We start from the raw sequence: 15,926 nt of genomic DNA, 5'->3' as shown, positions 1-15,926 counted from the left end.
GTGGGATATTTAAATGTGGACGTTGCAATCTGAGATGCATCATTTCTCCTTGGAATGATCTTGGGAACTTCACATGTAAACAGAGTTCTCCCTGGTGGTGTGCTAGTCTGTGGTGAAATTGCAGAATATTTGTTTTATATTGGTATTGAGAGTTATATGAAAACATGTAGTTCACGAAAAGTTGAGTTATACACAGATTAGGCATATTTCTTGTGTGTGTGTGCTGGCAGACCAGTTATTTGCTCCTTTGCTATTTATGTAACGTAGCTAATCTACAGAATTTAAATTATTATGGTGGCATTTTTTGCCATATTCTTTATTTTGAATTGTGTTAGCTAGTTTAAGAGTGAAAATTGGAGAGCAGTTATATTGGGTTATGAGAGAAACTGTAGCTATTCAAAATGATTTTTAAACTGAGGAAAAGGTTGATATCTTGCAATTGATTTTTGCACTGGTTAAAACCAAAGGATTGCAACTTTTCGTTCCACGTTCAGTAGACTGTACCATCTCGTACGTCCCAAAGAGGTTGCCAAGATACTCCAAAGAGAATTTGATTGGATTAAAATGTAAATAAATAAGCGGTGAATCAAATCCAATGTGGAGATTATGGAAAGTTTATATTTATGGATTTCCATTTATTTCCTCTCCTTGCAGAGCTTACCCAACGTATGACTTTGCATGTCCTATAGTAGACAGCATTGAAGGTGTCACGCATGCACTTAGGACAACAGAGTACCATGATCGAGATGAGCAATATTACTGGATTATTGATGCTCTGGAGATTCGAAAACCTTATATTTGGGAGTACAGCCGCCTTAACCTAAATAACACTGTACTATCAAAGAGGAAGCTTACGTGGTTTGTCAATGAAGGACTTGTGGATGGATGGTACTTTTGCATTAAATCTGTAAACTTGACTTTTGTTTTTTGAGTTAGCTAATGTAATAATTAAATCAGATATTTTTTGTTTAAACTATGAAGTGGCATTGTCTCTTTTCACAGTCACTTTTGTTTTATTAATTTCTTTGTCCCCAATTTTGTGTTTAGGGATGATCCTCGCTTTCCAACAGTGCGTGGAGTCCTGCGGAGAGGGATGACTGTTGAGGGATTAAAACAGTTTATTGCTGCTCAAGTGAGTTAAATGTGAGCTAGATGATGCTTTTCACCATAGATCCATAGTATCACATGTTTTGTATTGATGTTAGTGGTCCTTCTCCACACTGCACCATTGCCTTCCAAAACTCATTTTATTCTAAATCATGTATTGTAATATAAAATCATGGTTTGTTTTGTAAGATATATTTATGAAGGTCTATTGCTGTTTTTGTCCTCTGTTTAAAAGTTGTTTACATTTTGTGATGCAGGGTGGCTCAAGATCTGTTGTAAACATGGAGTGGGACAAACTCTGGGCTTTTAACAAAAAGGTAACTATGAACTAATCAGCATTTCTGCACCTTGTTCTTATCTGTTGAGTAACATTGCTGTGTATTGCATTTTTTTTGAAGTCTGAATAAACACAAATTACAGTTCACTGAAGAAAATGGAATGTTCTTGTGACTGGTTACATGGTGACAAATATCTTTTTTTCCGATGCTTTAAACTGTATGAGAAATCCAGTTTTGGATAAAAAAAAATGTTGACTTTGAGGTTGGAATAACAGCACGAAAAGAGGAAAAGCTTGAAAATATTTTGTAACCCAAAAATTGTGCAATTAATGAACTGAACACATTATGCATTACATTTTCTGCTTCTTTCAAGCTGCAAGCTAACTGTAACAAGGTATTACTTAACAATTTTCTGCTTTGATTAGATCACAGCTTGAATAGCATGGCAGCAATGCTTTAAAGTTCAAGGTGTGTCCAAAGCCAGCCACCTTTTGAACTACTTCTGTGATTGTGTGGTTTAGCTGGTATGGTTTTCTGCACATTTTGACAGCAACATGATTATTTTAAGTTTGGAGTATTTGCACAGATGAGTAGTTTTATGGGGAGGCAATTATTGCTCTCTATATTTGGAGCAGCATTTTTAAAAATTTTCTTCCAGTCTTGTTCCATGAGTAGCAACAGTATTTTTCCATGGCAAATCTGAGTGAAAGTGTATTGATTGCTGAGCAGCAAAGTTCCTGTGCTCCTGTATATTTGAGCTTTCATATTTTACTTTGGGTCTCAAAAATCAGCTAATTTTTCTAAAAGACCACTTAGATACCTGTCTGTCATTGTGTTTTGCGTTCTGTTATGTTTAATACGACATACTATAAAAACTCTACCAAATATAAACTACAATAAATTTTCTATACCAAAACAACACCAAATGATGTCATGTCTAATGTACAGTACTACATGACTTAGACATGTAATTTCCTAACCAGAAAAGGAGCACAGTGGAGTTTACAATCCTTAAACTAATTCAATGAAATTGGCAACACAAATAGCAAGTGAAACTCTATGATTTAATTAATTGAGTGCAGAAATCCCATTCTAGGACTTTGGCTCCTTGGCTGGGGTCTTAATCTAAACCATTTGAATTTGACATCTTGAGATAATTTCTCGTGAACTTTCCCATTTGTTTGTACTTCAGTGCCACACTTTGTGCCTTTGTAACATGATTTTTTTTGTCTGTCATCAATTCAAAAGGCATGGCTTTTAATTTTTTAACTTTTGCCTCATGCAAAGGATTGTTTACGTTGTTGCAGTTAACTGCAAATAATGAAGATACATAAAATTTTAATTGGCCTTTTTAATTGAATAAGACTGTGAAAATCCATTTAAAGTCTGCGTATAGTGTTCTGGAAAATAACTGACTTCTTTTCAGATAATTCCCAGTTTTCAAATGTTTTCTATTTAATTATGTCTAATTGTTAGTTGCAGCAAGCTAAACAATTCAATATACCCCCATTTTGGATATTGCATGTAGATGAGAATGAAACGTGATTTCATAATTATACAAATAAAATGACCAATTTTATTTACTTTAGGTTATTGATCCAGTGGCACCTCGATATACAGCATTATTGCAGAATGATGTAGTGCCTGTGAATCTGCCAGAGGCCAAGGAAGAGATGAAAGATGTGGCCAAGCATCCCAAGGTACCAAAGTTTAAAAATTGGAGGGTGGGAAAATGTAATATACAATCCATTTAATTGAACATGAATGTTTGAATGAGAAAAAAACTGAAGAAAAAGCAGGTGCAGGATAAAAGTCTGGTTTGTGTACAATTCCCTCCCCCCTCCTCCACCTCTCCATCCCCTGTATGGTAACTGTAGGATTGGAAGGTATTTTGTTATTTTTAAAAAGGAGCCTGCAGTTGTGTTAGTGATGAAGTTGGAACGAACTTGCACTTACAAAAATGTATTTAAGCTCTCATTCTTAGTTGACATCCATTTTTCAAATTCTTAGTATGGGAAATAGTTATAGAACAAAAAGTTTCTCTGCCCATTTTATCAGCCCGTATTTTATGTAGCTGTTGCCATTGCCAAGTTAATGTGATTAAATATATCTACTTGAGATTAACTGTCTGCCTTATGAATGAAGCTACATCTGATATCCACTTTTAAATGCCCATAAAGTTCCATAAGTATAACTGTTAAATGTTTTCAGTGCTGTTGAGAATGATGGAAAGTTGTTATATCATTTAAGGAATTCTAATTTTTGGGAAGCCAGCGTCATTTTCAGGCATGTTTTTTTTAAACTAGCCAAATGTGGCCATTAGGTAAAATGGTCCATTAATACATGCATTTGTTGTGGGCCAAGGTTTCCAACAACTGTATTGATGATTTTAACTTGATCATTTCACACAGAATCTATGGACCTTAGGAAGACTATTGTTCCAGTCGTATGTTTTAGATTTGAAACCAGGTTTTTGGAGCTAGATCTCTATTGGGTCATTTTAAAATAGAGCTATAAAAATGTGAAGTAAGGATGCTGTGTAGACATATTTCTATCTCTTGTACTCTGGGAATATGTTGAACAAATCCAAGGCTTACAAGGTCTTAAAACATACATCTGTTTGCACTGCTATTTCGTTGGTTAGCTTAGTTGGCTGGAAAGTTGTGCCAACAGCAGGGGTTCAATTCCTGCAACAGCTGAGGTTATTCATGAAGGTCAACCTTGCTCCTTGCTTGAGTGTGGTGATCCTCAAGATAAATCACCACCAGTCAGCTCTCCCCCTCAAAGGAAAGAGCAGTCTACAGCCATCTGAGATTATGGCAACCATATCTCTACCTTTTACTTAAATTAGGATTGGTAGTGTTCAGTTTTGAATTAGTTTGCAGGAACAGGTTTGATGATATTCATACCACATTTACAAGGAAGAAATGTACACGGTTAAACAGGATTTCTTAGATGTATAGAAATGACAAACTATGATATGAATGCACCTCCTTTGTTTATTCCCCCCTGGACTGAGTGTTATTGTTTTAATCCATTTCTTTTTGCCAGAATCCAGATGTAGGGTTGAAGCCTGTATGGTACGGACCCAAGGTACTAATTGACGGAGCAGATGCAGTAACTTTTGCAGAGGGAGAAATGGTTACTTTCATCAATTGGGGTAACATCAACATTGCTAAGATTAACAGGTGAGAAAATTGTTATAACAAAGTTTCCTGCTTTATCCCATAGAATCTGACTTCCTGTTCTTTTTGAAGGCACCAAATGATGTGACAGATTTAATAATGCAAATTTTTATTTGTAGAAATTCCAACGGAAAGATTACATCACTTGAGGGAAAGTTAAATCTGGATAACAAGGATTATAAGAAGACAACAAAGATAACATGGTTAACTGAGAATCCACAAGCTCCATTGGTTCCCACAGTATGCGTCTATTATGAACATCTAATCAGTAAACCTGTCATCGGCAAAGATGAAGATTTCAAGGATCATGTAAATCGAAACAGCAAGGTATTATTTGTAATGAACACCTAGTTCTGGTTAACTTGGAAGCTGCAAGACAAAATGTCAATAGAAATTATTTTATTATATTAATATTTTATTAAAATTGTGAAGCTAGGAATTAAGGGGCCATTATAACAGCATTCACATCTGTTATTAAGAGCTTCCTTTTAAATGAGAGTTTGTAGGCATTTCATTGTGTGTAAAATGTGAAAGCAAATTTAATTGCTGATTAACAAAGTCTTCAGAAGACTATAGGATCTCATTGATAGGATTTCAAGCCAGATTTGAAATTGTCTGCTGGCTACATTAAACCCAAATGTGTATGCTCTAATTCTTCTGCAGTGTGGTTGAACAGTTCTGATTCAAAATAGAAATTTCTAATTCATATTCTCCCTGTGGTGACAATGTATTAGTATTATTGTGGTTCATTTGATTTCTTGAATTTTGAATTGCACTTCAATTATCACTAGATAAAATTCAAATGGTGTTTGCAATTTTGATAACTGCTCCCATTGTAAAAAGTTCTTGGAGGAATAACTTCTGTCCACAATAATGGGATTACTGCACCAAGAACGCAGAAGAGTGCATTCTGTAACTTTGAACTTGGAATAATGTGCTTATGCCTGATGTGCAAATGTGATCACTTATTGACTTGAGTAAAAATTGCTCCAAGGTGATACAGCTTTTTGTTTGAGTGACTTGGTTATTACTGGTTTTTTGAGTGGCTTTAAATCTTGTTTTTTTTGTTGTAGTTTAACATTGGGAATGTTTTGAATGATTTAAATGGGGAGAAAATACTTTTTTTTCAGCAAGAAGAACTGATGCTAGGTGACCCATGTCTAAAAGACCTGAAAAAAGGAGACATCATCCAGTTACAAAGAAGAGGTTTCTTTATCTGTGATCAACCATATGAACCAGTTAGGTGAGCAATTCTGATCAATCACATTACAGAAAAAGAATATTTGACAGAAAGAAAACTCAGTGATCTTACATTCCATTAACCATGTAGCTAGAGTTATTTCCAGCTTAAAGCTCTTACAATAAGAGGCTTGAATTAGATTTTGAACTTTTATCAACTGCTAGGGAATAATCATTGCAAATACTCACTTTAAGCTCTGTTCACTATATTTTTCGTTTGAAAGTAATAAAGGTCTCGAACGTGGCATATCGTTTGTTGAAATAGTAATGTACCATATTGATATTGGTAAACGTTTAGACATTTGTATGAGATGTTGCCTTGATTTCCAAGCTCTGGAGCAGTTGAAGTCCAAATGTTATAATGTTATTTCCATATTTGAATAAGCTGTATATAATAGTTTTTCAAGCTAAACCCATTTTTGTTTAGAACTTGTAGTTACAGCAGCCATGTATCTCTGGTCTTGCTTTAGTCCATACAGTTGCAAAGAATCTCCTTGTGTTCTGATCTACATCCCTGATGGTCATACCAAGGAAATGCCGACCTCTGGTTCCAAGGAGAAGAGTAAACATGATGCAGTTAAAGAGGCAAGAATGGCTTTTCAATATAACTGAGCATCTGCAAACTTAAGTTTATTTCTAAGACCCATTACAATATCTGTGATATCTAGCAGACAGAAACTTACCTCTGTGTGCTTTAGGACAAAAATAATCACCCAAATGCTCGTCTTCTGGAAAATATCCTAGTTATTCAACAACCTTTGCCAACTCTGTTTTTTCTTAATGTTTTGAAGGTAGGATGGGAGTGGGAGATGGAACTAATTCCATAAATTGAGATCTTCATCCTTAATTTCTGTGCAAGTCTGGTTTTCTCAAAGTTGTCAATATACGGAAGCACTATAAATATGAAAACTGCTGTGGTGAATCTGTGTTAGGTCCATTAGATTAATGTGCTCCTTTTTGTTAGACTGACTTCTAATATGGGTGGGATATCAAAGTAAAAGGATACCTCGTACTTCTGCTCATTTAGATGACTGGATTGCAAATCATAAAAAGTGGTCTTACCTTTTTGTAATTAGCACATATTCAAATTCAGTTTTCTGCTGCCTTTTAACACATGATTATTTATAATAAATGGCTTCGTTAAACTGAAGTAACAAATGAAGGTTTGCAGTTTGATTTATTTTGTTTAAAACTTGTCATTTTTATTTTTTAGACTAAAGCTGACTCTGCACCTACAGCTGTGTCACCTGCTGCTGTTTCCCCTGCCCCAACATGTGACACTCTTGACCTTGCTGCACTTTATAACAAAGTAGCTCAACAAGGCGAAGTTGTGCGTGAATTGAAGGCAAAGAAAGCATCCAAAGAAGAGGTGGACACGGCAGTAAAAGGACTTTTGAGTTTGAAGGCAGAATACAAGCAACAGAGTGGTATTGAATACAAACCTGGAAAGCCACCAACATCTACTTCTGGTCCTGTCCCTGTATCCAAGACCTCAGACTCAATTATTGACAAAGTTCTGTATGACAAGATATATCAACAAGGAGAAGTAGTTCGAAAACTCAAAGCAGATAAAGCTCCAAAGGTATTTTCTTTGGTCATTTCTAAATCCTTAAAGATAATACTATTTATGTATCGTCATTCCACTACTCAACTTGGGAACAGACTTTTTGTTCAACCTTCCCTTTTCACTTTCAGAAAAAAAATGATGGCTCCTCGTCCTTGAGATTGTATTTTAATTCGACAGATTCATCCAGCATGCCAGTTAAGGGTGTATGTAGAGCTATTGAAAGCAGTCTTCCACTTTCCTTTAAGTTCCTGGCTGCTAAAACATTCACTTGTATTATATTTGACTCTTTAGGGCAATCTAGTACAATGATGGTGAATCACTAAATACATAAAGGTGAACATTTAAAGCAATAATTCGTATTTCTCAATGAAAATACACTCCCATGAGGAATAAAACCTCCACTGGAAAAGTGATACAACCATGGCTAACTGGAGAAATGAAGCTTAAGAGGCTAATGGTCCTTCCAAAACAGTAGTAATCTGGAGATTCAGAATGTTTTAAAAATCAGCCGTGGATGACCATGAAAGCGATTAAGCGAGAACATGGAATATGAGAGTAATCTAACTAGGAGTGTAAAAACAAATTGTAAAACATCTTACAAAGTATGTAAAAAGCAAGAGATTAGCACTGTCAAATACAGTGCCCCAGAAACACGAAATAAGTTTTTTATTCATTCATTGCACATGGACGTTGCTAGCAAGGTCATTCCTAGTTGCCCTTGAGAAGGTAGTGGTGAACTCCCTTCCTTCTTGAAGCACTGCATACCTTGTGATGTAGGTACACCTATATTGCTGTTAGGGAGGGAGTTAGAGTCATAGAGGTTTACAGCATGGAAACAGGCCGTTTGGCCCAACTTGTCCATGCTGCTCTTTTCTTTTAAACCCCTAAGCCAATCCCAATTGCCCACATTTGGCCCATATCCCTTTATACCCATTTTACCCATGTAATGTCTAACTGTTTTTTAAAAGACAAAATTGTACCCTCCTCTCCTGTACCTCTGGCAGCTTGTTCCAGACACCATCCTCTGCGTGAAAAAATTGCTCCTCTGGACATTTTTGTATCTCTCCCCTCTCACCATAAACCTATGCCCTCTAGTTTTAGACTCACCTACCTTTGGGAAAAGATATTGACTATCGAGTTGCTCTATGCCCCTCATTATTTTATATACCTCTATAAGATCACCCCTCAGCCTTCTATGCTACAGAGGAAAAAGTCCCAGTCGATCCAACCTCTCCTTATAACGCAACTCAAACCATCAAGTCCCGGTAGCACCTTGTAAAGCTCTTCTGCACTCTTTCTTGTTTAATAATATCCTTCCTATAATAGGGTAATCAAAACTATACACAGTATTCCAACTGTGGCCTTACCAATGTCTTGTATAACTTCAACAAAACATCCCAACTCCTGTATTGAACGTTCTGACCAATGAAACCAAGCATGCTGAATGCCTTCTTCACCACTCTGTCCACCTGTGACTCCACACTCAAGGAGCTATGAACATGTACCCCTAGATCTCTTTGTCCTGTAACTCTCCCCAATATCCTACCATTAACTGAGTACGTCCTGCCCTGATTCAATCTACCATAACCTCGCATTTATCTAAATTAAACTCTTGTCTCTCAAAATACCTTCCAACAACTTACCCACTACAGATGTGAGGCTCATTGGCTTGTAGTTCTCAGGCTTTTTCCTGCAGCCCTTTTTAAACAAAGGCACAGTATTTCCCACCTTCCAATCTTCAGGCACCTCACCTGTGACTCAGTTCCAAGATTTTAACCGAGTGACGAAAGGAATGGCAATATATTACCAGGTTGGGATAGTGAGTGGCATGAAGGGAAGCTCCAGGTGGTGGCATTGCCATGTGTTTGCTGCCCTTGTTCTTCTAGATGGTGGTGCTCGTGTGTTTAGAATATGTTGTCTAAGGAGCCTTGGTGAGTTCCTGCAGTGCGTCTTGTAGCTGGTACACGCTGCTGCAAATTTGTCAATGGTGGAGGCAGTGAATGGCACTCCATTCACAAACAGTCAAGTGGGTTCCTTTTCTGTGTCAGGCTTCTTGAGTGCTGTTGGAGTTGCAATCATCCAAGCAAGTGGAGAGTATTCCATCACACTCCTGACTTGTGTCTCATAGATGGGTTTTGGGGCCAGCCATGATCGCTCCCTGACTCTTCTTCCACACCCCCTACCCCTTTCCCATCCTGCCTTGACTGTAGACTCCAAGGGACTCTTCAATCTGGGTTAAACCATTTAGTACTGAGATGAAAAGAAATTACTTGAGTGTTGTGAATCTTTGGAATTCTCTACTTGTGCTTAGTTGTTTTAGTATGTTTAAGACCTGCGATCAATGGACTTCTGGGAAACAAGAGAATCCAGGAATTTGGGAAAAGATGGGAAAGTGGAGTTAACATACAAGTTTGACTGCTACTGAATTGTGGAGCAGGCTTGATTTGACCACATGACCTACTCTGGCCTGTATTCCTTTTGTCATTATGTTCTATTAATGTAGATATTGGTTCACTGAAGGGTTTTTTTTTGGTGTGTGGTACCAAGTGCTGTTAAAGGACAAAGGGAGGCAATTGTGTTTTTCCTTGTTCAAGCTGCTCATTTCTTAGTTCACATTTGCTCGTACTTGCCTGCCAAGACTTGATGTTAGCGAGGTTCTGCTGCAGGCTGATGTGCACTGTTTTACAGTCAGGCATTGAGAATGGAGCAGAATCCTGACATTGTTTGAGAATATTTTCCCTTGATCTTATGACTTGAGGGAAAACCATTGATTTTTTTTTTTTGATTTTGGGTCGTGTTTTTATTTTCCTGTGACTTGTGATTGTACTGAAAGTTCTGGAAGGCTTCTTGACATGCAGTTTTATAAATGGATTTTTTTATTTTTTAAGAACTCCAATTATTCGTTCTACTTCTTGTAATTACAATAAAATACAAGGTGCAAACAAGATGTGTTATTGGAATTTCAGCACCAGGAAACCTTTGCATTTCAGTCTATACCTGTTCCTGTTGTCTTGCGTCTTGCTGTACGTTTGTTATGCTTTCCTTTGCAGGATAAGATAGATGAAGCAGTAAAAACACTCCTAGCCTTAAAAGCAGATTATAAACAGAAGACTGGACAAGAGTACAAACCAGGGAGGCCACCTGGTGCTGCAGCAGAGCCAGCAACCCCAGCCATTATCCCCTCTATGGAATCCTCAGGACTTGATGAGAAAACACTACACAGCAAGGTGGCAGAACAAGGAGAAGCTGTACGCAAACTTAAAGCACAAAAAGCGTCTAAGGTAATGGCTCCGGATTCTATCAAAGGGAAAAAGCAGTAGAAAAATTAATGGCCCCTCTATTTCAGGTCAGGTTTTCAAGAAAATGCCCGTCCTTTTTTCTAACCGGTGTGAGCATTGTTAGACATTGGAGGTTATGAAGGGAGTAAGATTTGTAAATAAAATGAAAACATTGGTACCATTGCATTTTCGGGCCAATTTTCTATGTATCGTGTTGTGGAGAGATTTATTTTTATCCAAGCAGTTTGATAACTTGGTTCCTAGTGAATTAGAGTCAGCACTGATAAAGTGACAGACTTTACTATTCTTAGACAGAGGCTGAAATGCACTGCTTTGAGTAGATTAAAGAGAGTTTTACTTTGCAATAAATTGGTGATCCTGCATAGAAAAAGTGTCCCTTCCCCAGCCTGAGCAAATGTAAAACTAGATATTCCAGTTAATGTCTATAATTAAATGTGCACTTATACTTTCATGCTGTGGGAAATTAATTAACTAACTTCTTTCACATTCCAAATTTTGGTTTTGCTTTCCGTCTTGTAACCCCATTCTATTAATTTCTCTAGGCAGAAATAGATGCTGCTGTGGCCGTGCTCCTTGATTTGAAGGGCCAGTATAAAGCTTCAACAGGAATGGAGTATAAACCAGCTACAGGCAGTGAAGGAGAGAACAAAAACAAAAAAGAGAAACAGAACAAATCTGAGAAGCAGAATAAGCCTGAAAAACCTGAGGGGCACAAGAAAGATGCAGCAAAAGAACAGGAGAAGGGATCAAGCAACGGAGGTGCAGGTGAAGGCCTGGGGCCAAAGAAACAAACCCGGTAAGTAAACATTTAAGACAAATTCAGCAAGGTTGTCTTTCGCGGAGTTGAGCTTTGCTAGGTTGGAGTTGGAGAAGAGGCCAGACATTTGGAGTCCAAATTCTAATTTGTGCTCATGTCGAGTCACAAATCCAAAAATACCACTGAACAGGTATTCACACCCATCGGCCTGGGGATATCTGAGATCAGTTGGAGAGACTGGGAACGCAGCCTTGTAAAATCTGTCCTATGTTGTGCTTGAATTCTGGATTTCATTCTTTTTCTTTTCCCCTGGAAATGCTGATTGTGTTAAACTCTGAATTTTTTGGTGCATCAGTTCATAGAATCCATATAGTGCAGAAGGGCATACAGGATTTTCGGCCCATCAAGCCCAGACTGCCAACAATCGCACCCAGGCCCTATCCCCGTAACCCTATGTACTTGTGCTATATATAAAGTACCCATACATTTCTTGGACAGAGACAGGATATGGGGAGAAATACATCTGCATAATAGTTTGACAGATTTGATATTTTAACTGATGTTTAATTTCTGTAATCTAATTCATAAATGTAATTTTTTTGACTGTATCATGAAAATATAAGAACGTAAGAAATAGGAGCAGGAGTAGGCCATCTAGCCCTTCGAGCCTGCCCCGCCATTCAACAAGATCATGGCTGATCTGAAGTGGATCAGTTCCACTTTCCCACATGAAAATGTGGGCCATCTGTCTTTAAGAGCAAGCATTTACTTCCAGTTGTTAGTGGAAGTAGCTGATATAGCAAATGCCTGGTGTACAGCAAAGCTCTCTTCTCTTCCTCAACAATGCATCTAATCTACCATCTGAGAGAACCTTTTACTGCACCAGTGACAGTTTTAAATTTTTGCAGGGCTATGGGGAAAAGAGTAGGCGGAATAGAACTAATTGGATAGGAAGCATGATGAGTTGAATGGCCGCCTTCTGTGCTGTATGATCCCATAAATTAAAATGGAGCTGCTCAAAATAACTTTGCCATGCCTACGTTGACACCAGAAGAGAAGTACATTTCTGTTGTACGACTGGCTAATGGTTGGGTTCGGGAGTGGAAAAAAATTTTACTGTTGTAGGTCATTGGGTGGGATCTTGAGCCCGTGTACACCGTCCACAGGACCGGCAGCAGGGGCTCAATATCCAGTGGCTGCTAATCTGGCTGGAAAGGTTCTGACTTCAGATTTTTGCCGCCCGTCGTCAGCGACTGTATTTCAGTTGGCGTGAACCTGATATAAATGCATTTTAACTGGTTTTAATATATTTGACATGCCCACAGGCCTGCGCAATGTATATTGATGCTCCACAGTATTTTCACATGGTTTATGACAGGTTTATCTAGATATGAACCTGCCGTGGGGAATCCCCTGGGGGCATAAAGGTGAGTATGGACCCTGGGGGAGAGGGACCTATACTGACTGCCATTTCCTTTGCTAGAGTCTGGATCTTTTGACAAAATTTTAGTAACATGCATGAATACCATAAAGGTATAGATTTGACAGTGGAATAATTCATCCTGTGTAGTCCAAATGTCAATATGGTGGTGAATAGCTATAAATGAGAAATAAGAGGTTTCCTACTTTTGTACAAAACTAGAAATATAAAATATGGAATTTGTTCAGTGATTAACTATGTTTTTATTTCATAATTTTAAATGATATGATTTTGTTTGTAGATTGGGTATAGAAGCTAAAAAAGAAGAGAATCTAGCAGAATGGTATTCACAAGTAAGTGTTTTTCTGATGCCTTTTTGGGTCATTTATTTGAATTATTACAAATAAATCTTTATTTCAATTCACCGGTAAATTGGAATTATCTAGAATCCTTCTTCCTTTACCTCTGCACCCACTCCTTTGGCCAAGAATCTTCCTTCCCCAGGCAGAATGGACCCTTTTTTTATTAGGGCCGTTCTGATGTTTGTTAAATTCTATTAATCAAATAGGCATTCAGAAACCAAGTTACTCCTGATTGAACAAGATGTGAATTTCACAGGGGTATCGAACGGCGTGAGAAAATTGAAATTCTTGCTGATTTTGTGATTGCTGGTTGGGAGGTTAGGGAGGGTGTTCCACAGTGCAGTCTATTGAAGAGCCTTCAGTGAGTGACTGCAACTTTAGGATTTCCTCGTTAATCTCTGCATGCCCAATGTCCTGAATTTGCAGTGTTGAAATTCTGATCAAAGATCATAGAACTGAAACAGTAAGACTGTCTTTCTCTCCACAGCTACTGTCAGATGTGTTGAGTATTTCCAGCATTTTTCAGTTTTTATTTGATTCCCTAGTATTGGCAGTATTTTGCATTTGTATCTTGAAGCTGCAGTCAGTTCCAAAGCAATAACGATGATGAAGCTGATAATTTGCTGCCAAACAATTTCAATCTCTTCACCTCCAAACTTTGCAATTCCAGCCTGATATTGATTATTATGACTTCATAGAATCGTAGAATCCCTACAGTACAGAAGGAGGCCATTCGGCCCATCGAAATTGCACCCAGGCCCTATTCCCGCAAACCCACATGTTTACCCGGCTAATCCCGCTGACATTGGCCATGCTGAATTGACCTTAATCAACCTAACTTGCACGTCTTTGGAGTATGGGAGGGAACCAGAGCACCCAGTGAACTCCGTACAGACAGTGACCCAAGGCTGGAATTGAACCTGGGTCTCTGTCATTGTGAGGCAATAGTGCTAACCACTGTGCTGCCTGTACTTGTAAGTTAAATGATTTAAACCCCAGCTTAAGTGTTTTAATTCTAAATATCTTGAATGTAGAATTATAATGGCCAGTTTGTACATCAAAAGTAAATAAAGCTACTTAGTTTTGGTTTGCACTTCAGAATTTATCTGTGCCTTTTGAATTCTCGAAGTTGCTGCACCCAATGAATAAAAAAACAGTCGTCCTGTGATACGTGACTTCTCATTCTCTGCAATTTTGTGACAATCTCTACTTGCTTCCCCCCCCTCCCCCCGGCCCCCAGCTTTCTCCTCTGCTACCTGTTTAAGTTTATAGGAGCAAGAGAGAGAAACCATTTACGGGGTCAATTTTGACTTAGTGGATCGCCTATTCACTAAAATGCTCTTATGTCCCTAATTTTATTTCATTGACTTGAATAACAGGAAAATCAGATTTTACAGCAAGAGGGAAGTCTGATCTTCTAGCTTCCATCTAGGTACAGATGTTAAAATTTATCTCCTGTAGGTTTTCAGACTGTTAGCTGACAACACTTAAGATATTGCTTACTGCACCAGTAGACATGTATTACTAATATGTCTAAAATACTATCATGGAAGAAAGCTTTGACCAAAGATTAGTATGATGATTGATTTTTTTAAAAATATGTTTTGGTATTTTGTAAAGAAATATGTGTGTTCGTGATTACTTTAAACTGGGGAAGGCTGCTAAAAAGTCTGACAACACCAGGTTTTAGTCCAACTGATTTATTTGATAATAGACTCACAAGCTTTCGGGGTTAGTCCCTTCGTCAGGTGAATGGAGAGTTCTGGCCTCAGACAGAGCATATAAAGCACAGACAGTTTAGTGACAGCTTGTCTGAGAACTTGAGGTAAAACAGTGCAGCTGTTAGGGTGATGATTTTTGTAATGAGAGGTTATAGTGTGGTTGGATTTAAAATTTGCATTGCAAAATAGGATGCTTGATTTCAGCTATTGAATTTCAAAGGGGAGTTTAGAAGCTTTTACCACTTCCAAATGTTTGCAGGTAATCAGGAAAAGGTATATTAAATTTTGTTAATCAAAAGTAAAGACAATAGCTGAAATTTTCTGGCCGTTACTGCTGGTGAGATCATCCAGTGCTGCTGATGGTGAGCTCCTGGAGGTGGAGGGCACAAAAAACTGACCCATTGAAAGTGGCAGGAACTAAAGATTACCACTGGTCAACAGTAGGCTGCCTCTGAAAAATGTGCTGGGGGCAGGCCAAATCCTCCTCAAAATAGGAAAACATGAAAGATTCTTACATTAGGGTTAATGGACATGCACCGATCTCAGCACTAACAGATTGATGCATGTGCAGTGGCCCACTCAGCATTATGCTGCCGGCCTTCCCAATGGGAATAGGCCCCACCCTGGATTGTTAATAGTATTCACACCAGTGCACTCTGCTGTGCACAATGTGGGAGATTCATTTTGAAAATCCTGCAGTAAAAATCAGTGGGATTTACTGCAATTTTTACACAAATTTGACACTTCTTGGGTGTATTCCACCCCAGATATTTTAGTTGTTTGTGTGACAAAATGTCCTGGAGACCAGATCTTTTGGAGGAGATGCTATGAAAATGTGAATTGAAGGCAGCCACCTGGTTTCAAGTCGAAGTCTATTTTTCAAAAAGGTTGGGGGCGGTTCTCCCCCATCCAGCTGCGCTAAAGAATTAGCGCAGCGGACAGGGAGAATCGCGTTGGGGGGGTGCGATTCCCAGGATTCCTGCGCATGCTC

At 38.2% G+C, this 15,926-nt stretch overlaps 1 protein-coding gene across 2 annotated transcripts in view; it reads left to right on the top strand.

Moving 5' to 3' along the window:
* The window catches only part of eprs1 (glutamyl-prolyl-tRNA synthetase 1), a 74,142-nt gene that overhangs the window by 38,200 nt on the left and 20,016 nt on the right, over positions 1-15,926 (top strand). Inside the window, exons 10-22 of one of the 2 annotated variants that reach the window (XM_080200549.1) lie at positions 655-888; positions 1,048-1,132; positions 1,365-1,424; positions 1,759-1,779; positions 2,975-3,085; positions 4,437-4,573; positions 4,690-4,897; positions 5,701-5,813; positions 6,280-6,394; positions 7,023-7,391; positions 10,427-10,657; positions 11,218-11,471; positions 13,154-13,205. In XM_080200549.1, the coding sequence (XP_080056675.1) occupies positions 655-888; positions 1,048-1,132; positions 1,365-1,424; positions 1,759-1,779; positions 2,975-3,085; positions 4,437-4,573; positions 4,690-4,897; positions 5,701-5,813; positions 6,280-6,394; positions 7,023-7,391; positions 10,427-10,657; positions 11,218-11,471; positions 13,154-13,205 (1,990 nt within the window). The remainder of the gene's footprint in view (positions 1-654; positions 889-1,047; positions 1,133-1,364; positions 1,425-1,758; positions 1,780-2,974; positions 3,086-4,436; positions 4,574-4,689; positions 4,898-5,700; positions 5,814-6,279; positions 6,395-7,022; positions 7,392-10,426; positions 10,658-11,217; positions 11,472-13,153; positions 13,206-15,926) is intronic. The other variant, XM_080200550.1, reaches the window with a different exon arrangement.

Source organism: Carcharhinus amblyrhynchos, chromosome 12, assembly GCF_965287045.1.
Source record: "Carcharhinus amblyrhynchos chromosome 12, sCarAmb.v2.hapA, whole genome shotgun sequence".
In the NCBI taxonomy this organism is placed as follows: domain Eukaryota; kingdom Metazoa; phylum Chordata; class Chondrichthyes; order Carcharhiniformes; family Carcharhinidae; genus Carcharhinus; species Carcharhinus amblyrhynchos.
Note: the sequence above shows the minus strand (reverse complement) of the source record. Positions and strands in the feature narration are given on the sequence as shown.